Here is a 22,550-nt window from a genome sequence, read left to right on the forward strand (position 1 = left end):
CACATATATATGGAATTTAGAAAGATGGTAAGATAACCCTATATGCAAAACAGAAAAAGAGACACAGAAGTACAGAACAAACTTTTGAACTCTGTGGGAGAAGGTGAGGGTGGGATGTTTCGAAAGAACAGCATGTATATTATCTATGGTGAAACAGATCACCAGCCCAGGTGGGATGCATGAGACAAGTGCTCGGGCCTGGTGCACTGGGAGGACACAGAGGAGTCGGGTGGAGAAGGAGGTGGGAGGGGGAATCAGGATGGGGAATACGTGTAACTCTATGGCTGATTCATGTCAATGTATGACAAAACCCACTGCAATGTTGTGAAGTAATTAGCCTCCAACTAATAAAAAAAAATTAAAAAAAATTATCAGTCTTAGAGATTGAAATAGAGAAGTTGTATTTGGGATAAAAATGACTAAAATTAGCTTCTTTTCTCAGGAGCACAGTCTGACTCTGCTCAGAGGAAGCTGATGAGTGGAATCGGAGGCTTTGCTCTGGGTCTGCTCTTCCTTGGCGTGGGGCTGTCCATCCACTTCAGGAGTAAGAAAGGTGAGGAGCCAGTTGGCAGATGATTCTCCTCACAGGCTTTTGGGAGAAGAAATATGACTTTGCTTGGGGTAGTTCAGTGACCCTGTATGAAGTCTCTCATTACCTAGTTGACCTCAAATTTCCTGAAAATCCAGAAATTGACAGTCCATGGTTAGCTGTGGTTGAAACATGAAAGGTGACGGCCTGTAAAGATAAGAAAAAGGTTAACACACATGAAATTTGGGGTGGAGATCCTGGGGCAAATGCAGGAAGAGACACTAAGGCTGATGAAATTACACTGGGTTTGGGTGAGAGACGCTTCATGCTCTTTGTGTCTCCTCTCCTTTCCATCTTGGCATCCTGTGTGATGTGGGCCATAGTGTGAGAGAAATCTTAGAAAGTGCTCTGGGTCCAGGAACATTGTGTATGGGGATGGATTTACCTCCACATCTTTTAAGTACATGTCTTTCTTCCTCTTTCCCAGGACACTCTGCACTTCAGCCTGCAGGTAATGCTCTTTAACTCTCTTTTAGAATCGTATTTAGTCTCCTAGAGCAGAAGGTAGAGGTGATGAGAGAGGAGACAGAAATAATGAGAAAGACTGTGAATCTGACTTCTGACCACGCAGTTTACACTGAAGCTTCTTCTGTCCACTAAACAGAAGGCTTGAACTCTAAAGTGGCTTTGGCTCGAGGAGACTTAAGAATTTTTCCCTTTCTTACTGCAAACTTTAACAGGAGGCTCTGAGAGGCAGAGACAAGGGGGAAAGCTGCTTGTAAAGTAAGACTGGAAATGACACTGTCCTCTGTTTCCTGCAGGACCCCTGAGCTGAAGTGAAGATGGTGACACTCAAAGAACCTTCTGTCCCAGCTTCTTCACAGTCTGAAAAAGTCTCCTGCTTGGCTCCTATTCCTCCACAACAAGAGTGCTTCTCAGGATCTTGTGTGCTCCTGGTTGAGTGACTCTGCAGAAAATGTCCTTCTTGCTGGTTTCCATGGCCCCCACGTTTGACCTGGACGTTCTCAGTATTGATCACCATACCTTATCTTCATTCTTTCCTGGTCCCCTTTGTTTTCAACCTTTAGTACCTCCTTTGCCTCTGATCTCATCTCCTGTCCGTATGATTATATAACTTTTTATCTCAAATAAATATGGACTGGCAATCATCTGCTTTATACAGTTTCAAGGAAAGAAGTAGAAAGAAAACAGAAGTGGAGGGTGGCATCACAAAACAATAATGGTTATTATTTCCTATATATTCCTAAATTTGGTCATTTGTGGATCTGGAGGTTTCCTTGCTCCCTTCCCTGTTTTTTCCTTGAGTTTTCTGCATTCTGTCATTAGGCATGTTTTCCTGAGCTAGAAGAAAGGCCTTAATTCCCTCCATCGTGGTGATTTCCTACATCTTTACAACCTCAAAGATAAACACACTTTCTAGTAATCTGCTATTATTTAAAAGTTATAAAAAGTATATTTTTGGTTTTTTTTCTCCTTTGCCATGATTTTTAAACAAAGTATCTAATCCTGGGTTAGTTCACTCCTTGAACTCCTCTTTAATTAGACTAATAGTGGGCTTCAATATTTAAATCTTTTTCTGTCTCTCAGATAAACATCAGTGACATGCTGATGCTTTGGCTGGGGTGCATTCTTCCCTGTAAGTAGGTTTCAGAAGGCCACTAAGACAACGCCACAACTCTAGTGGAAAAGATGGATTTCTGAGTCCCCCCAGAGTGTGTGATAAATTGTTGCCTGTTTCAGGAAAATCCAGTATGGATCTTATCTTAGCAGAAATCAGAGACAATTCTAAAAAACAAAAGAAAATTTATGAATACAGGGATGTTCATCCAAACAAAAAAACATCCTACAACTGGAAGAAAAATGAGACTCTCTACTCTAGAATAATTCCCAAAATGTACTTTCAATAGGTTTAGGAGATTTGTACAGTATATAACATTTTAAAAATTAAGATGGAGGAGGAGAATATCTATCTATCATCTACTTACATTTGTAAATAGAAACAATGGCAGAACTTTAAAAAAATTACTATCTTTTGGGCAAATGAGAGAATAGATTAAAGGGGACAAATATGAAAGTCAGACTTTTTTGAATTTATTTCATTTAATAGTTTTAACTAGAGGAACATTCAAATATTCTATGTAATAAAAATAAGTTTAAATTAAAAGTTTAACAAAGTGATGCTTAAAACTAAAAGCAAACTGGAATGATTCAAACAGATTTGATGAAAATTATATGATAGAAAGCAAGCTAGAAAAGTAAATAAAAATTTTTTTGACCCTTGCATAAAAGATTGTTGAACTATAATTGTAAGTAAGTATATAGTTTTAAGTTCCAAAGACTTTAATAATATAAAAGAGTTGGATAAGCCCAGAAACCATGGGGGTTTCTCCTAGCTCAAGGAACCACCATGATAGAAGGAATTAAGACCTTTCTCCTAGCTCAGGTTTAGGCAATTAAATTGCTTAAGAAGATGGTGAACATTGGGGTGCATGTGTCTCCTGGTGGGCTGGGAAGACCCAGAGCAATCGGGTGGAGAGGGAGGTGGGATGGGGGACCGGGATGGGGAATACGTGTAACTCTATGGCTGATTCATATCAATGTATGACAAAACCCACTGAAAAATTAAAAAAAAAAAAAAAAAAAGAGGATGGTGGGTTCTGCTATTGTATTCCATCTGAAGTCAATGTGTATGCTCACTCGTATCCAAGTCTTTGTGACCCCATTGACTGTAGCTTGCCAGGCTCCTCTGTCCATGTTTTCCAGGCAAGAATACTGGAGCGGGTTGCCATTTCCTCCTCCAGTGGATTTTCCAGATCCAGGGATTAAACCCACGTCTCCTGCGTCTCGTGCCTTGCATGCGGGTTCTTTACCCATTGAGCCATCAGGGAAGCCCATTCCATTTCAAACGCAAATTAAATCAAAACAGTAGGTAATAGATTCAGAAGTTTATTTCAAAGTAATTGTTGAATTCTTCACAGTCTTGCACATCTATTATTTTCAAGCAAATTCAAAGTTTGTTTTGCGTATGTTAATTACACTATGTGTTATCTGTGTGAAACAGGTCATCATCCTGTAGAGATTTGATAAATCATGTCTGCCATATGCATACAGTTGGGATAAATTTTATTTGATCCCAAGGTTGTAACTTCATTGTCATTTTGTTCTCTGATTTGAATAAATAAGTGTTTCATTTTGTTTGAGACCTGTGGTGTGAAATTACAAGGTAGAACTAAAGTTTATAGTATGAATATATCTATGAAGACACTTTCTGCTACTAGAAGCAGAAGAATCCAATCTAATTAACTTTACTTTACTTTAGCTTATTATCTCACATAACGGATAGACCAAGGTAGGGAATTTCCAGAATTGGTCAATTTATCAGGCCAATGGCATCAACAATGATCTGAAAGCCAGGAAAAGAGAACTGTTGCTTCTCATGTGGTTTTATGAGAAGCAACCAAACTTTTCCCTTGGTGTTCCCAGCAGACCCACTTCCTCACACATTAGGAGGATCATGGATGATGATGGCAGCTCACATAAATCACGTTTCACCCTTTGTGACGTGGGCCTGCCTCCTCTGATGCACAAGGGAAGGAGAGGTTTAAAATTATCTTTCTTTTTTAAGAGAAAGAAATGTTCCATGAGGTGAGGAGGATGGTTTTACCATATGGAAACGCAGTGTCTGGTACTATTCAACTATATTTTTTGTAACTGCCTCATGAAGGATGATAGGTATTTAAATAGCAGTGTCATTTCAAGGATTTTTTTTTTTTTTTTTTTTTTAGCACTGAGACTTAAGTACCAGCCATAAGCCACTTCCTTCCACCCCAAAAGCAAATAAGCAGGATTGCTTGTTTGATTTTAGAGTATATGCTGGCTCTTAATTTTATGAGGAAAACTATATTTTGGGGAGAATTTTTTTTTAAAGGACACGTAATGAGGAATTACTTTTTAAAATGCTAAAATCTATTATACATTTATTTTATTAAGCACTTTTTTGCATTGATTTATTATTTGTTATGCATGTGTGCTCCGTTGCTCAGTCATGTCTGACTCCTTGTGACCCCAGGGACTCTAGCCCACCAGACTACTCTGTCCATGGAATTTTCCAAGCAAGAGTACTGGAGTGGGTTGCCATTTCCTACTCCAGGGGATCTTCTTGAGGAGGATTCAGAGATTGAACACCAATCTCTTGCATCTCCTGCATTGGTAGGCAGATTCTTTACCACTGTGCCACCTTGGAAGCCCTATTATTTGTTATATGAGTCCAGAATTAGATCCCTGGACATTTGAGGTTTAGATTAATACAGAGAGTTTCAAGTTGTTTGTCAAGAATAACCCAAACTCATTCCTTCAAACAAAATGGATACTTTATACACACACACACACACACACACGAAATTGTTCATAACAATATTAGTAGTTATAACACAAAACTGGAAACAATCTTAGAAAATGCATTGTATCTATGCAATGGAAAACTATTTAGCAATAAAAAAGGAACAAGTGAAAAACATCTAAAAGAACTTATGATACATGCTGTAAAATGGATGACCTTCAAAAATATCCTAAGGGAAATAAGTGAACGTTGTTCAGTTGTGTCCAACTCTTTGTGACCCCATGGAGTGTATAGTCCATGGAATTCTCCAGGCCAGGATACTGGAGTGGGTAGCCTTTCCATTCTCCAGGGGATCTTCTGACCCAGGAATAGAACCAGGGTCTCCTGCATTGCAGGAGGATTCTTTACCAACTGAGCTATTATCAGGGAAATAAGTCAAACACAAAAGACTAATTGTCATAGGATTGTACATGAACCGTCTATAAAAGTCAAATCTGTCTAGTCAAGGCTATGGTTTTTCCAGTGGTCAAGTTTGGATGTGAGACTTGGAAAGCAGAGTGCCGAAGAATTGATGCTTCTGAACTGTGGTGTTGGAGAAGACTCTTGAGCGTCCCTTGGACTGCAAGGAGATTCAGTCACTCCATCCTAAAGGAGATCAGTCCTGAGTGTTCATTGGAGGGTTTGATGTTGAAGCTGAAACTCCAATACTTTGGCCACATGATGCGAAGAGCTGACTCATTTGAAAAGACCCTGATGCTGGGAAAGATTGAAGGCAGGAGGAGAAGGGGGCGACAGAGGATGAGATGGTTGGATGACATCACTGACTCAATGGACATAGTTTGGGTGGGTTCCGGGAGTTGGTGTTGGACCGGGAGGCGTCGTGTGGTGCAGTTCATGGGGTTGCAAAGACTCAGACATGACTGAGCGACTGAACTGAACTGAACTGACAGACTGAAAGCAAGTCAGTGGGTCTCTAGAGCTTGGAATGGAGTGAAAACTACCTATAAACAGGAAACATTTTGGAGGTGTTAGAAATGTTCTAAAACTGGATTGTGGTGGTATTTGCACATATTTATAAAATTACTAGAAATTATCCAGTTGAGTATGAGGTAAACTGTGAATGTGCCATATATATAGCCTTATTATGCTCAGCTTTGTTCCTTCTAGACCCATCATAAACCAGTGTTGAATCTTGTCAATTGCTTTTCATGCAGTTCTTTAAATGACCATGTAAGTTTTATCCTTCAGTTTTTAACGTGGTGTATTGCGTTGATTGATCTGCAGATGTTGAAACATCCTTGCATCCCTGCAATAAATCCCACATCATGCTGTATGATCCTTTTAACGTATTGTTGTATTTGGTTTGTTAATGTTTTGTGGAGGATTTTTACTTGTATGCTCATCACAGAAATTGGCCTATAATTTTGTTTGTGTGTGTGTGTGTGTTTTGTGTGTATCGTATCTGGTTTTTCTCTCAGGGTAATGTTGGGTCATATAATGAGTTGGAGGCATTCCTTACTCTTCAATGTTTTGGAATAATTTGAGAAGAATAGATATTAAATCATTGAATGTTTGGTAACATTCACTTGTGTAGCCATCTGGTCTTAGATATTTGTTTTCTGAGAAGTTTTTAATTACTCTTTCAATCTCTATACTAGTAGTTGGTCTATCAGATTTTCTATTTCTCCATGATTCAATCTTGGAAGGCCATATGAGTCTAGGAATTTATTTTCAAGGTTGTCCAATTTGTTGGCGTACAGTGTTCATAGTATTCTATTATAATCCTTTGTATTTCTGTGGTATCTGATGTTATTTCTCCTCCTTCATTTTGGATCTTATTTATAAAATCCTTTCCTCTTATTTCTTAGTAAGTCTAGCTAAAGATTTGTCAATTACCAAAAAAGATTTGTCAATTTTATTTATCTTTTCAGTGAACCAGCTCTCAGTTTCATTAATCCTTTCTATTGTCTTTTTAGTCTCTACTTCATTTATTTCCACTCAGATCTTTAGTATTTGCTTCCTATTGTCTTTGGGATTCATTTGTTCTTTTTTCTAGTTCCTTTTTTTTTTTTTAAAAAAAGAATATTTATTTATTTATTTGACTGCACAGGATCTTAGTTGTGGCATGTGGGATCTAGTTCCATGACCAAGAATTGAACCTTGGCCTCCTGCATTGGGAGCACAGAGTCTTAGCCACTGGACCACCAGGGAAGACCTTTTTCTAGTTCCTTTAAGTGTAATGTTAGATTGTTTAGCTGAGATTTTTCTTGTTTCTTGAGCTAGGCCTGTACTGTTATAAGTATCCCTCAGTATTTCTCTAACTGCATCCAAAGATTTTGGTATTTCATTTTAAAATTTTCACTTATTTTTAGGCATTTTTAAAATTTCTTCTTTGATTTCATTGACCTATCTGCTATTATCAGCATGTTGTTCAGTCTCTGCATATTAATGACTTCTCCAGATTTCTTCTTGTAATTGATTTCTATTTTCATACCATCGTTAAGTCACTTCAGTCAGTTCCGACTCTGTGCCCCACTATGGACTGTATAGCTCTCCAGGCTTCTCTGCCCATGGGATTCTCCAGGCAAGAATACTGGAGTGGGTTGCCATGCTTTCCTCCAGGGAATCTTCCTGACCCAGGGATAGAACCAGTGTCTCTTACCTCTTCTGAATTGGCAGGTGGGTTCTTTACCACTAGTGTCACCTGGAAAGCCCCATATGTGCTATAATTTGAATCTTCTTAAATTTATTGAGACTTTTTTTAGTCTCAACATATGGTCTATTCTTGAAAATTTTCCATATGCACTTGAGAAGAATGTGTATTCTACTGCATTTGGTTGAAATGTCTTTATATCTAGCCTAATATTTTATCTAAAGCCACTGTTTCTTTGTTGACTTTCTAGATGATCTATCCATTGATATAAGTGGGGTGTTAAAGTCCACTACCATTACTGTATTGCGGTCAATCCCTTCCTTTAGATAGGTTAATATTTGGTTTATGCATTTTGGTACTTCTGTGTTATTATGTGGGCTTTCCTGGTGGCTCAGTGGTAAAGAATCCAGATGCCAATGCAGAAGACATGGGTTCAATCCCTGCATCGGGAAGATCCCCTGGAGAAGGAAATGGAGCCAACTTCAGTATTCTTGCCTAGGAAATACCGTGGACAGAGGAGCCTGGTGGGCTACAATCCATGGGGTCACAAAAGAGTCAGATGCCACTTAGTGACTGAACAACAACAATGTTATGTGCATATATATCATTAACTGTTATGTCGTCTTAGTGAATTGTTCCTGGAGAATCCCATGGACAGAGGAGCCTGGTGGGCTCCAGTCCACGGGGTCGCACAGAGTCGGACATGACTGAGTGATTGAGCACAGTACCAACATTTTAAGTTTTCTGGCTGCTATACTTCCTTTTCCTGGTGCTTCTGTCTGCCATTTTAGCTTCTTGGTTTTGCATACTGTTTTTCTCAGTTTCCTCTTTTTTGTTTCATATCTCGGCTCTAGATTTACATCATATGGTTACCATGAGGTTTATATAAAATGTCTTACAGATAAAATAGTCCTTTTTCTGCTGATATCATTGTATCTCCATTTGTCCATACAGGTTCCATCCTTCTCCTCATCCTCTCTTATGTTTCTCTTATCTCAAAATGTCCCTTTCCAAGTGGTGAACTTTTTACCAAATTGAGGCAGCTATAGCTATTTTTACTGCCTTTTTTCTCCATTTCCCCTTCATACTATAACTAAGTGTTTAAAAATCTGTTGTGATAAAGAGTTGCAACTTTCTGATTCTGTCTGTAAATATATCACTTCCTTAAAGTTTTGTGTATTTTTGCCTTTTTTGTCTCAGGTAGAAGGGCACTTTTAACATCTCGTATAAGGATTATGTTGGGCCCCCTTAAGCTTTTGTTTGTCTGTGAAGGCCTTTATTTCTCCTTCTTACTTGAATGATAACGTTGCTGGTTAGACTATTCTTGACTGACAGTTTTTACCTTTCAGAATTTTGAGTTTGTCATCTCACCTTTCTGTGGAGTATCTGCTGAGAAATCTGCTGAGAGTCTAATGAGGGTTCCTTTGGCATATGCTGTCCTTTTTCCTTGGCCTCCTTTAAAATTCTCTCTTTGTCATTAATTTTTGGGAGGCTTAATATAATGTGTGATTTTGCATTGAAATAATTAGATTTGTTCTTAGCTTTGTGGACCTGCATATCCAGTTCCTTTCCCAAGTTTAGGAATTTCTCAGCTATTATTTCTCTGAGCAAATTCTCTACTTTCTCTCCCACCACTTTTCTTTTTCTGTGATACCCATTATCCTAATTTTTCCCTTGCAAAAGAGTCAGATAGTTCTTATAGAATTTCCTCATTTGTTTTTAGATCTTGATTCTATTTCCTCTTCCACTTGTATTATTTCTAGATTTCACTCTTTAAACTAATTCCCTCTTCCCTGTGCTCTGCTCTATTTCCAATGCTTCTAATGCTTTCTTCACCTAATTTATTGATTTCTTCAGCTCTAGAATTTCAGTTTATCTCTCTCTCTCTCTTTTTTTTTTTTTGAGAGTTTCTACCTCTTTTGTAAATATTCCTTCTCTTCATTAATTTTACTCCTGAGCTCACTGAATTTGCTTTCTGGATTTTCTTGTAGCTTGCTATTTTGAATTCTCTTACAGATCACAATAGTCCATGACTTTAAGTTTGGTTCCTGGAGAACTGTCATTTTCTCTTTGTGATAACATGTAACAGTGGTTCCTCATGGTGGTTGATGGGTTGTTCCTTTACTGGTGAATCTGAAGTAGCACCTTTCTTCTTTAGGTAAAACTTCAAAAAAATTTAAAACCTTAATTCTAATGATTCTCCATTTAGAAATTAGAGTTCTTTCTATGTATTCCAGTAGGTGGCGCTATATCGCAGCTTTTTGGTTTCTTTTACCTGCGCTACCTCTAGTTGTATCTGAGATTTGGCAACTTCACTGCCTCTGTCAGAAGTGTTGGCCATCTGTACCTCTTGGGTCACTGGTGCCTCGCTGCTGCCAGTGTCGCTAGCAATGTCACCTGGGGCACTTCTGAATGGAGCGTGGGGATCTCCTGAGTCACAGGGTCTGTTGCTATGGAGAGGGGAGGAAGAGGGTGGGGGGTGGGAGGCCAGAGTCTAGGGCTTTTCCGCTCTAAAGACAAAGGGAGAAGCAGTCCTGTTCAACTTCCGCTGTGTAAAGTGAAAGTGTTAAGTTCCTTGGTCGTGTCTGACTCTTTGCAACCCCATGGATTATTTTATGACTACATCAAAGGATAGTTTTTTCATAGGATTCTATTTATTAATTAGCAACATATTCTTATATATTTTCTTGGTATAAAACAAGAGAAGGTGAATAATAAGAGGACATGTTCCCAATAAAATAAGAAAAATTCTAATGGGAGCCAGGAATAAGGAATTGAACACATTTTTTTGTGTTTGTTTTTTGTTTTTACATAAAACATTAACAGGCTTTCTTGGTGGCTCAGATGGTAAAGGATTTGCCTGCAATGCAGGAGTTATGGGTTTGATCCCTGGGTCAGGAAGATCCCCTGGAGAAGGGAATGGCTACCCACTTCAGTAATCTTGCCTGGGGAATTCCATGAACAGAGGAGCCTGGTGGGCTATAGTCCATGCGGTGGCAAAGAGTAGGACATGGTTGAGCGCCTAACATGGTGATTCTATTCTCTATTAATTCTTCTAAAGCAAAAGTGCACCAGCAGCTCACTTTGACTTTTATTGATCTTTCAGCCTCTTGCAAACTTTGATCAGGACAGTTGACCTTAGCATATTCTTAGATTAAATGCTACAGAGATACCTTCAAGATCCTCCATTCCACACAGATCACCTACTCTAAACCTCTTTTTCTAAGAATATTTTGGAGGTGCCACTAAACTTGGACAGCATCAGGAGACAAACCTGGGAAGTTTTTTCACTCGAGTTAAGTTACTAAATTTCCATTTCCTTTAGTTTATGAAAGACATCGCTTCCTGTCAGGAAGTACAAACTATACTCTAATCAGCAGCTGTAATTCTGTCACATCACCAGTTACCAGGGGATGGTGTTCCTTAAAGCGTCCACAGAATCATAGCATTTTTCAGTATTGAGAAAGGTCACAGTACCTTCATGTCAACTGTAATTTCCCCAAATCTACAAGTGCAAAAAGGATCAGATTAAAGTTCTCCTGAATTGCAATCATCTGCTATTTAGCACTTCAGCTCCTAAAAACACTCACACGTACTTTTGTTGAAATATCTATATCCTCAAGCAAGAGAGATGAATGCTGTTTAGGCTCAAACATGGGGCACAGCTGGCTCTCAATACGGGCCCAGATAAAACGTGTCAGATACAACCAGATCAAACATTTAAAGCACTAAATTAAGAACAATCTTTTAAAAAAGATATGTATTTATTGAGCCACCCTGAGTCTTAGTTGTGGCATGCAGGATCTTTGATCTTTGTTGTAGATGGTGAGTTCTTTCATTTGTAGCATGAGAACTCTTAGTTGTAGCACATGGGATCTAGTTCCCTGATCAGGGATCAAACCCAGGCTTCTTGTATTGAGAGCGTGGAGTCTTAGCCACTGGACCACAAGGGAAGTCCCCCCCCCCCCTTTTTTATTGGAGTATAATTGCTTTACAATGTTGCGTTAGTTTCTGCTGTACAATGAAGTGAGTCAGCTATATGTATACATATATCCCCTCTCTCATGGCCCACCCTCCCACCACCATGCCCCCCATCCCATCCATCTAGGTCATCACAGAGGACTGATGTTGTCTGTTCTTTACACCTGCATCTCTATTCCTGCCCTGCAGACACCAAAACAGGGCAGGTTTAGAAAAGTCTAAAGTTTCAGAGAAGGATATTCATACTGAATTTATGACCAGCAACTGATGATGTCATAGATCACTGATGATGATTAGGTCCAACACTGAGATCACCCAATCCAGGAACAAGGAAGTGAGTTTCTTGATTGGTGTTACTTGGATACGGATGGGGGGAGGGTTCTTGTCCTCACTGAGTGACACTCACCTGCTCTCCTCACCCTTTCCTTTCCTGTCTTCCAGCATGGTATGTTGGTATTTCTCCAGAGACTCCTGGATGGCACTCTGTTAGTGATGTTGGGGCTGAGCCTTCTCTTGGCGTGGGCCAGGGAGACCCAATGTAAGTGCACACCTTGGGTGGTGAGCTATTGTAGTGTGGGAGAAGAAAGAGTACCTTAGTCTCTATATCCAGACCATGTCTCTTAGAGATTGTGACTCCAACCTACAGCAAACAGTTCCTGAATATTTGCTCTGTCTGTGACAGTGACATACGCAGCCACCATATCTATATTCTATTTCTTCTCAACTCTCCTCCAATGAAGGAGTCTTGCATATCCAGCCTGGCATCCCATCTCTTCAGGTATTTGAGAAAGTTTAAAAACAATAGTGTTAAATAATTTTTCATTCAGTAGTTCTCTTTATTATGTTGAATTGTGCAAGAAAAAGGGAAAGTTTCCCGGAAGACTTTATGGCAGACCTAAAGAATTAGGGAGTGCTGTGCTGTTCTTAGTCGCTCAGTCATGTCTGACTCTCTGTGACCGCATGGACTGTAGCCCAGCAGGCTCCTCCATCCATTGGGATCCTCCAGGCAAGAATACTGGAGTGGGTTGCTGTGCCCTCCTCCAGGGGATCTTCCCAACCCAGGGATCGAACCTAGGTCTCCCACATTTCAAGTGGATTACTTACCATCTGAGTCACCAGGAAGCCCAAGAATACTGGAGTGGGTAGCCTATCCCTTCTCAAGGGCATCTTCCTGATCCAGGAATCAAACCAGGGTCTCCTGTATTGCAGGCAGATTCTTTACCAGCTGAGCTACCAGGGAGACTTGTCCTAAAAGATCGTGTTATGTCCTCAACAGGATCTGTGATGATGTTCTCTCTCCCAGTGGGAGGATGTATCAAGGGACTTCCCCCATTATTCTCTTTCCTTTTTCCCCAAACCCCAATGTTTATAAAAAACTTGAATCCTTGTACTAGATGTTCTTTGACAGAGTTAATTTTCTCTTTATTTCTCTTGGGTAAAGTACCCTGGAGCTGAAGCAGTGTTTCTTAGTACTGGGAATGACCATGTAGATAAGGAGTATCTATGGGGAGTTTTTTGATGCCTGAAAGAACTTAAGGCATCTTCTGAAAACCCAACACAGGTTAGGAACTATCATAAATCTATTTTGAGTCTTTCTATACTATCAGTTTCTCCTATATCTCCCCTTTCTCTGACCTGAGCATACAAGTATCCAATAATTCAATGAGTATAGAATAAAGTATGTGAAATTCTGATTGTGTAGGTCATAGATAATCAAATATCAGCCATTTCACATGGCAAGCCATGTGCCCTGAACAGGGTACAGAGAGTGTGAAGGTTGTTTCCATCCCATTGGGCTGACAGCAAATAGGCAAGTTGAGGGAACTCATTAGCCTCTTGGAGTCTCAGGCCCACATTTCATAAGATTGGACATCATGTCCTCTGTTTCCCTTAATCAGTTATGTTTGCTTATATCAACTTTTAACTCCTTCCTATTCTTTTCCCAACCATGCCATCACCAGATTTGAAAATCTCCAAAGCTGGCACAGATCCTCAGCACTATAATAGATTCATTGAACTCTTTAAATCATAGTGAACTCTCCCTCTTTCTTAAAATGACCATTTCCTCCCTGTGAATGTTTATTCCAACTAGTAGGTGGAGAAAGAAGAAATTTGTCTGAATTTCTCACAGGAAGTAGAAGGGATGTAATATGCCTTTAGAATAAAAGAGTGCTGGCCCTGAACCTTTTCTTGTTTTCCAGGATTCTCACAAGATCAGTTCCTAGAATCCTGGGTTTATTCATTTTGACCAAAAGTATTTTTCTAAGCAACTGTTCTATTCTGGACTATGTTCTAGGCTCAGACAACTCTATTTGAATAAGATATGAACATCCTCTGTCATCAATAGAACTTATCTAATGACAGGAGAGAAAGATGACAATCCAGTAAGTATTCAACACGAAGTGAATATAAGAACATTTCAGTGAGCAATGGGGCTCTGACAAACAAAATCTGTGTTATGGGACAGAGAAAATGGGATTCACCCAACTTTAGTTCAGGTGCCTAGGGGGCTCTGCCTGACAAAGAGACATTCAGTTGAGGTGTGAAAGAGGAGAAGAAGCAGTCACATGAAACAGCTAAGGGAGAAGTGTTCCCAAAAAGGGAACAGGAGAAAGGCCAGATGTGGGAAGATGCTTGTTGTGTTTAAGGACGGAAAGAAAGTTAGAGTGGATGAAGCAGAGCAAGCAGGTTGAGGGGTGAAATAAGTTGAGGTCAGAGAGGAAGTCAAATGATGATGAAGATATTATTCACTTCAGGAAGTTAAAAAATAAGAATGTCTTCTGAGCCTGCATTCTTAAGGGTTATAAAATTAAAATGTCAGTATATTTATTGAATATTTACATGATCAGCACTAGGAAGAGTCACTATTTATTAATAATTTCACACTTAACAATATCCTATGAGGAGCATACTATTGTTAAATCCATTAGGCTGTTAGGTATTTTAACGTAGGTTAAAAACCCAAGTGGATGAGCTCGTGTTCCAAATTATACTTCCTAATTCTGTAGCTTGGGTTTCTTGACTCAATGGACATGAGTTTGAGTAAACTCAGGGAGCTGGTGATGGACAGGGAGGCTTGGCGTGCTGCGGTTCACGGGGTTGCAAAAAGTCGGACACGACTGAGCAACTGAACTGAGCTGAACTGAACTGAACTATGATTAGTAAATAGTGGCTTAATTAAGTCTGAATTACTGATAAAATTTCTGAGGTTCACCTGTACTAGTGTGTGAGCAGTATGCAAGGAATGCTAGTTCCAATATATACGATCGTTTTGCATTTATTTGAAAAACTCCATCAGGGTTCACACTATGTGCAGACTGTCCTGGGTTTGTGTTGAAGAACACACAAAAAAAACCATTCAATATGCTCCTTCTGAGATTTTATTAGTAAGTTGGGCTAGGGTTGACAAATAAAATACAGGTTGCCAAATTAAATCTGAATTCCAACTAAACAATGATAGTTTATCTGAAATACAAATTTCACTGGATATTCTGTATTTTTATTTGCTAAATCTGGCAACCTTAAGTTGGACACCTGAGCAGGACTAACAGTGCTACAGTGAACAGCAACTTCACCCATTAAAAAGAAAAATCTAACTTTCTTATCTGTAAAGAAGGTACTTAGGGAATTTCTGCATGGTAAAATGTGCCTGTTCTGATCAAGTGTGTCCTTCTCTCTGCCATCATTTCTAAGTGAGGGTCTTAAAATCTGGGGACTTGGATTTTTTTTTTTTTTTTGGTAAATTGTCTAAATGAGAATGTCATCTTCTTATTATTTTCCCCCTTTCTGAGAGGACTTGACTACAGAGAGTTCTACATCTGTCCAAGACTGGTAATCTGATGCACTTGCATTTTGGGGAGTAGGAGACCAAATTAGAATATGAATTAGTTGAAACATTGAAGAGGAATGAAATGCCTGTGGCTATAATAATTTTCCACTATGGATAAGTAGTGGACAGTGGCAGAGAAATTAAGAGAGGATATGATGTGAAGGATAAATTCTATGATTTGGTGATTGCTTGGCAAGGCAAAGAAATTGGTAAACCTTTGTCCTGAACAAATTTACTTTGTGGAAAAAGTAGTTTTCCACCAGGATAGGATTCCTAAAAAAGGAAAAATAGAAATTTCACATAGGGTGAAGATTTTCAACAGATAAAATATTGTCAGATTTTTAAATGTAATTCTCCACTGAACCATAATCAACAGTGGCTTCTTTTTTTTTTTTTTTGACCACAGGTTATTTTTCAGGTTGGTTCATTTATACTAGTTGTGGTCAGTGGGCTCTCCTCCCTCCCTTCCCCCACCCACCTGTTTCCTTCCCCTTCCTTTTGGAACTATTGGCAATACCTGGGTCCATTTTTGGCTGTCACACAAGGGGTTTCTTCTGGCATCTAGTTGGCAGAGCCAGGGATGATGGTAGACATCCTACAATGTGCAGACAGCCCTCACTCCCACAATCACAAATAATTATCTGGTACAAATGTCAGTAGTGTAGAGATTGAAAACACACTTTACTTATGCTGTGCTGCTTCTAAAATTTCTAGACTCATACTTTATATGCATACTTATCTTTTAATATGGCTATTTATGGTTTGGTTTTTTTTCATTACCCAAACAAAACAAAACAAGGCAGTTACATAAATTCATCACTTTCTTGTTGAATCCCCTCAATGAACTCAAGTTCAAGATCTTCATTTTCATCTCTTACCTTATGCAATGTTTTTCAAAATTTCACAAGTGTTTGATCATCACAACTTCTTAACTTTCAACAACTTGACATACAACTTACAAGTCATAAATAGTGGTGACAGCCACAAATAGTTTTCAGGAAAATGCCTTAAATTTCTGCAGTAATTCTACTTTTCTTTCCTTTGATACTATCAGATGGCTTCATTTAGTTATCGCAGTTTTAACAAGAGTTGTTTAACTCTTCCTGACATTTTTACAATTCAATTAAACATAAAGACAAAACATAAAATATGTGTATATATTTATGCATATATGTTTACTTAACAAATGTATATTAAAACTGCAGAAGCACACGTAACCTCTAAGAGATCTGAGACATATTTGACTTCTCCCAGGTGGTGCAAGTGGTAAAGAACCCACTTGCCAATGCAGGAGACACAGGAGACGCAGGGTCCATCCCTGAGGTGGGAAGATCCCCTGCAGGAGGGCATGGCAACCCACTCCAGTATTCTTGCCTGGAGAATCCCATGGACAGAGGAGCCTAGAGGGTTGCAGTCCATAGAGTCACAAAGAATGGGACACGACTGAAGTGACTTAGTATGCACCCCAGCAGGTCAGATTTGCTAAACAAGTTCTGTACAAACTACTTTTGTTGTTTTAAGAGAAATATGGTTTTCTGGATTTGGAAATGCAGAAAAGGTAGAAGTGCATTGGGATCACACTTTTAAACTCCTTGAAACTCTCCAAAAGTTTCCCTTTACATTTAGCATAAGTTCAAATTTCTAACATCACCTACAAGCTTTTAAGCACTCGGTTCCTGTGATTTTTCTAATGGAATCTTTCAGTCTCCATCCTCAATCTCTATGCTTCAATGAACTACTTTTATTTTTATTTTTTCTGGTTTCATGGAAAAGTACATCTCTTTTAAACTTCTACACATGCTATTACCTTTACCTAAAATATACTTCCCTTTGCCCCCAGACATACACGCACCTCCTCTTCCTCTAGCTCATATCAACATAATCTTTTAGCCCACATCTTTAAATGTCTTTCTTCAGGAACTTATGACACTCTAGTGTAATTATTCTTTGTTCTAGACCGCCACACTTTTCTTTTGATATTTCTGACTCCTGTGTAAAATTAATCCTCTTGTGGTTGGGTTTTGTCCATCTCTTTCATTGAATTTTATGCTCTTAGAAGGTAGGAGCTTCCTTGGTTGCTCAGGGGTAAAGAATCGCCTGCCAATCTTTCTGAGAAGTCTTTTAGGTCTAACTTTCTTCCTTTTTTGGTTTTCTTAGGATGTATTATTTTTACATGGTTGGAATGATTTTGAAATCACCTTCCCAAATTATAATTTTTTTTTTTTTACTTATGGCAGAAAGTGAAGAATAAAAGAGCCTTTTGATAAAAGTGAAAGAGGAGAGTCAAAAAGTTGGCTTAAAGCTCAACATTCGAAAACTAAGATCATGGCATCCAGTCCCATCACTTCATGGCGAATAGTTAGGGAAACAATGGAAACAGTGAGAGACTTTACTGTTTTGGGGCTCCAAAATCACTGCAGTTGGGGACTGCAGCCATGAAATTAAAAGTCGCTTACTTCTTGGAAGAAGAGACCTGACCAACCTAGATAGCATATTAAAAATCAGAGACATTACTTTGCAGAAAAAGGGCCGTCTATTCAAAGCTATGGTTTTTCCAGTAGTCATGTATGGATGTGAGAGTTGGACTATAAAGAAAACTGAGCACCAAAGAATTGATGCTTTTGAACTGTGATATTGGAGAAGACTCTTGAGAATCCCTTGGACAGCAAGGAGATTCAACCAGTCCATCCTAAAGGAAATCACTCCTGAATATTCATTGGAAGGACTGATGCCGAAGCTGAAACTCCAATCCTTTGGCCACCTGATGTGAAGAGCTGACTCATTTGAAAAGACCGTGATGCTGGGAAAGATTGAAGGCAGGAGGAGAAGGGAACAACAGAGAATGAGATTGTTGGATGGCATCACCAGCTCGATGGACATGAGTTTGAGCAAGCTCTGGGAGTTGGTTATGGATAGGGAAGCCAGATGTGCTGCAGTCCATGGAGTCACAAAGAGTCAGACACCACTGAATGACTGAACTAATTGACTTAACATATTGATATTACTATTTTTATAATACTAGTTGTATTTAAGTAGTTTAATGTTGCTTCTTTTTATAGTGGGAACATTTTGCCTCACATTTCCCTTTGTTAGATTTTTTTCAGTATTGCCAAATAGTTGACATTTTATATCATTTTGTTTTTATTTTACATGTCTTTAATTTCTAAGGTTCCTGAACATTTTCACCTATTTATTGGCGAACATCTATTACAACTTTAAGAATTATCTAAAGTTTATTATCTCTTAGATCTTTGTGTTTTTCTCAGTGGTTTTATGGATTTTCTAGCATTATAATAAACACTTTGCTGGTATTCGATTCAGTATTTTATCTTGTTTGTAGTTTATATTTTGATTCTGTTTGTTATTTTCCATGTTAGAAATTTAAACATTTATATTTAATAAAATTACTGCAAAATTGTTATTGAAAATTTGCTGTCAATCTTAAATCTGTCATTTTGTGTTATTGTAAAAATGCTTTTCCAACAGTATTTACCTTTAAAAAAATAATAATTGTATTTACTGTGGCTGGTGGTGTGGGGATTGTCTCGAGCACTAAGCACACATATTAATGAATCTCAGACTCTACCCTGAGCTCAAACGTCAGCTTAAAGAAAGAGAGACTGTTACAAAATGATAAGTTCAGTAAAAAGACTGCGTATTTTGCAAAGGGGGTCTGATACAGCAGGCCCTTTGGTGGCTGATACAGCAAAAAATGTGCCTGCAATGTGTGGGACCCAGGTTCAAACTCTGGGTTGGGAAGATCCCTTGGAGAAGGGAATGGCTACCCTCTCCAGTATTCTTGTCTGGAGAATTCCATGGACAGAGCTGCAGCCCATTAGGTTGCAAAGAGTTGGACACAACTGAACGACTAACACTTACCCTTTCACTTCATTTTGCAAAGGAGAGAAATTGATCAACTGAGTGTAATTGCAGGTTTTTTTTTTTTTTTTTTTTTTTTTTAATAAACGACTTTATTTGCTCCTTTCCTTCTCCTTCGGAGCTCAGGTTTTTCTTGGGACTCAACTCATAAAGCTTCAGAATCACTTCTGTGTATTCCCATTTCCCAGAGTTAGTTCACTTTCTTGGGTGTTCTAAGGTATAAGCGTAGCATTCTCAGGAATTTTTTCCCATCTCCCATCTATCTCAAGCTGTTCCCCAATTATCCACACTGCTTTGTGCCGGGGTCCAGCCTCGGCAGGATCCAGGGGCCTCGGCACGATCCAGGGGGTACCCTCAGGATGAACGGCGTCGGCGAGAGAGAGAGAGACGTGAGACTAGCCTTGATAGGGCCAAGTCTGTGCTTTACTTTTTGACAACCGGTTTTATACCCTTTCACAGAATGTTTTCAAGGTACAAGATGCTTACTCATGATTATACAGGATTAGCATTACATCATTTTGATTTTTAGGAAAAGCAGGATTTTTTTGCTTTCTAGTTCTATAGTAATTTTTAGCACATGATCTTCTGGCCTCGAGGCTATTAACATTTTATGCAGGTCAGGTGATTGTAAACCTATTTTCCGTTTTTATGGTGACCTTAACTGAAAGGTAACAGGGTCATAGGGAAGTAGTACAGATTAGAATTATATTCTTGTTAATACAAAAATTAATCTTTCTGCAAATTTGTCAGTTGCGTTTATCTAAGAAGTTTACCCCATACAGACTCTGCGGCTTCAGCCTAGCACTCCTGGCTGACAATTAACAGCCATCTCATTGTTACCACACTAGGGCTAAGTCCTTATTTCCCTAGATCTTTAACTATATTAACAATGGTTTTTATAACACAACCTTAGCACATTAAAGGCAAAAATACAGCAAGCAAATCACAACCCAATAACCACCTATAGAATAATTTTCTTATGTTTTCTAATAGGACTCCTTTACCCCTTAAAAGGGCTCTATATCTATTAGGGCTTTTATATAATCAGGTTCTTTATGCTATTTTATGATTAGGATATTATAAGCAATCATGCATATTAGTACCAAGGGCATAAAGGCATTTGGCTAACAAACTACCAGCAAAGGAGTTTAAATTAAAACACTCCTTTCACCCTAAATAATTTCATAAAATACCACCACCTGGGAAACTTATTGATTAAAGTTCTAAATCGATTCTTATTTGGGAAGAGATCGGGGAAGGCCTTCCTGCCTGTGTCAGGGAAATTAGGGAGTAGTCCATTGAGGCAGGCGTCAGAAAGACAGATATCATCTTTAAGGTGAGAGCCGGGGGCAGCTTTTTGAAATCCCTGAAAACCTGATCTGCCTTGCCTGTCAGGCTTTCTCCTCGTGACCTTGTCATGGGTGGGATCTCATGAGCTGGCCTTTTCGAAAACCCCTGAAAACCTGATTCGCCTTGCCCGTCAGGTTTTCTCCCTTACGGCCTTGTTAGGGGTAGGGTTTCATGAGTTGACTTTTTCGAAACCCCTGAAAACCTGATTCGCCTTGCCCGTCAGGTTTTTTCCCCTATGGCCTTTTTAGGGGTAGGGTCTCGTGTGTTGGCTCCCGGCAGCTTTGAATCACCCAAGTAAAAGAAGATAGTAAATATCTAAAGCATTTTGAAGACTAAGTTCCAGCCATTGTTTTAGGTGCATTAATCCTCACACAACCCTAATACACTAATTAGTACTATTATCCCATTTATAGTTGGGCAAAGCAGTGCAAATATTGAACTCAGGCACTCTGGCTCCAGAAATCATGCATTTAGTAATATGCTATTGTGAAATGAAATATTTCCTGCCATATGAGTGGGCAAGAAATGTAACAGCTATCTGCAATTCTGGCCCTTCAAATGTGAATTTCTGAGCCATGCTGACAAGCAATGCCACTCTCTACACAAGGAACTTAAGGATGTCACAGTCATCAGCGATTTCAGCCCTCCAGTGTGAGTGGGAAGGCTCAAAGGGAATTTAAGAAACAGAAAAATATCTCTGTAAATATGCAGGATGCTGGCCCCAGATAGCAGAGATGCATATGAAAGGAATGACTTCAGTAATCCCAGATTCTTGCATCTTCCCATACATAGAAGAACACTGAATTCCTTAACTTGATACCTGGTTTTCCTTACTTAACAATAATTTTTGATGTTTAGACTGCCTGTCCTCTTCGTTGCAAACTTGTATATAGCCTGACTCCCTCTCCCACCTCCTCAGAACAATTTCCTCAGGGCCACTCAGATGCTGTCTTCAGACTCAGAGTCCTTAACATTCTCACCTAATAAAATAATTTTTTAGTCAACATTGTATACCTTGCAAAGATTGGCAAATACATTAGTTTAATAATGAATAATTCTTTTGGGCTATGACAAAACAAAATAAATTTCCTCCACCTCTCTGAAGTCTAACAGTCTCGTGTTGTAAGAATTAAAGTCTAGCCTCATGGTTCTAATTCCTGTTGGGTCACGTGGCCAGTTTTCAGAGAGGTCTGCCAAGACTTGAGCATGGGACTAGAGCTGGGGGCAGAAAGGCAGCCAGGGAGAGTCACTCTGTCTCCCTCACTTGTTCCCTCTGCCTTTTCCATCCTAGGGGCACCAACAGTGACTGTGTATCCTGCAAAGATCCAGCCTCTGCAGCACCAGAACCTCCTGGTCTGCTCTGTGAACGGTTTCTACCCAGGACACATTGAAGTCAGGTGGTTCTGGAACGGTCATGAAGAGGAGGCTGGGGTGATCTCCACAGGCCTGATCCAGAATGGAAACTGGGTCTTCCAGACCTTGGAGATGCTTGAATCAGTTCCTCAGAGTGGAGAGGTCTACATCTGCCAAGTGGAGCACCCCAACCAGAAGAGTCCTATCACGGTGGAATGGAGTGAGAAGCTTTCTGATCTCATAAGTTCCTCACCCACAATGAAGGGGGCTTGCTTCCCTACACCATGTGTTCATTTGCTCCTTGTTCTCCTGTCCTTCAGCTGAGGTTATTGGGGGAGCCGTGTGATATTCTGTTATAGAAATCCTCTAATAGTTTAATCCTGTTTAGTTTCTCCAAATACCTGTACCCCTAGGGGAGGCAATTCTGCCTGACAAGGAGAAAAGAGATGTCCCCAGTCTGAAGCCCCATGAAATCTCAAGTCATGGTCACTGCATGACCCTGGGCTCCCCTCCCCTGCCTTAGATTGGGCTTGTACTTCTAATACTGCTGCTCTGAGTTTGTTGTTGTTTGACGGGCACATCCTCTCTAATGTAGGGACTTTTCCTGACTTGAGAA

The 22,550-nt window shown here is 39.4% G+C and overlaps 1 protein-coding gene across 1 annotated transcript in view; it reads left to right on the forward strand.

Moving 5' to 3' along the window:
• LOC136151183 (DLA class II histocompatibility antigen, DR-1 beta chain-like) overlaps window positions 1-22,280 on the forward strand; it is a 36,241-nt gene extending 13,961 nt beyond the window's left edge. The window contains exons 4-7 of the mRNA XM_065912137.1: window positions 443-553; window positions 19,501-19,620; window positions 21,873-22,154; window positions 22,255-22,280. Coding sequence (XP_065768209.1) covers window positions 443-553; window positions 19,501-19,620; window positions 21,873-22,154; window positions 22,255-22,280 — 539 coding nt within the window. The remainder of the gene's footprint in view (window positions 1-442; window positions 554-19,500; window positions 19,621-21,872; window positions 22,155-22,254) is intronic.
• Window positions 22,281-22,550: the final 270 nt, after the last annotated feature.

Source organism: Muntiacus reevesi, chromosome 20 (assembly GCF_963930625.1).
Source record: "Muntiacus reevesi chromosome 20, mMunRee1.1, whole genome shotgun sequence".
NCBI lineage: Eukaryota > Metazoa > Chordata > Mammalia > Artiodactyla > Cervidae > Muntiacus > Muntiacus reevesi.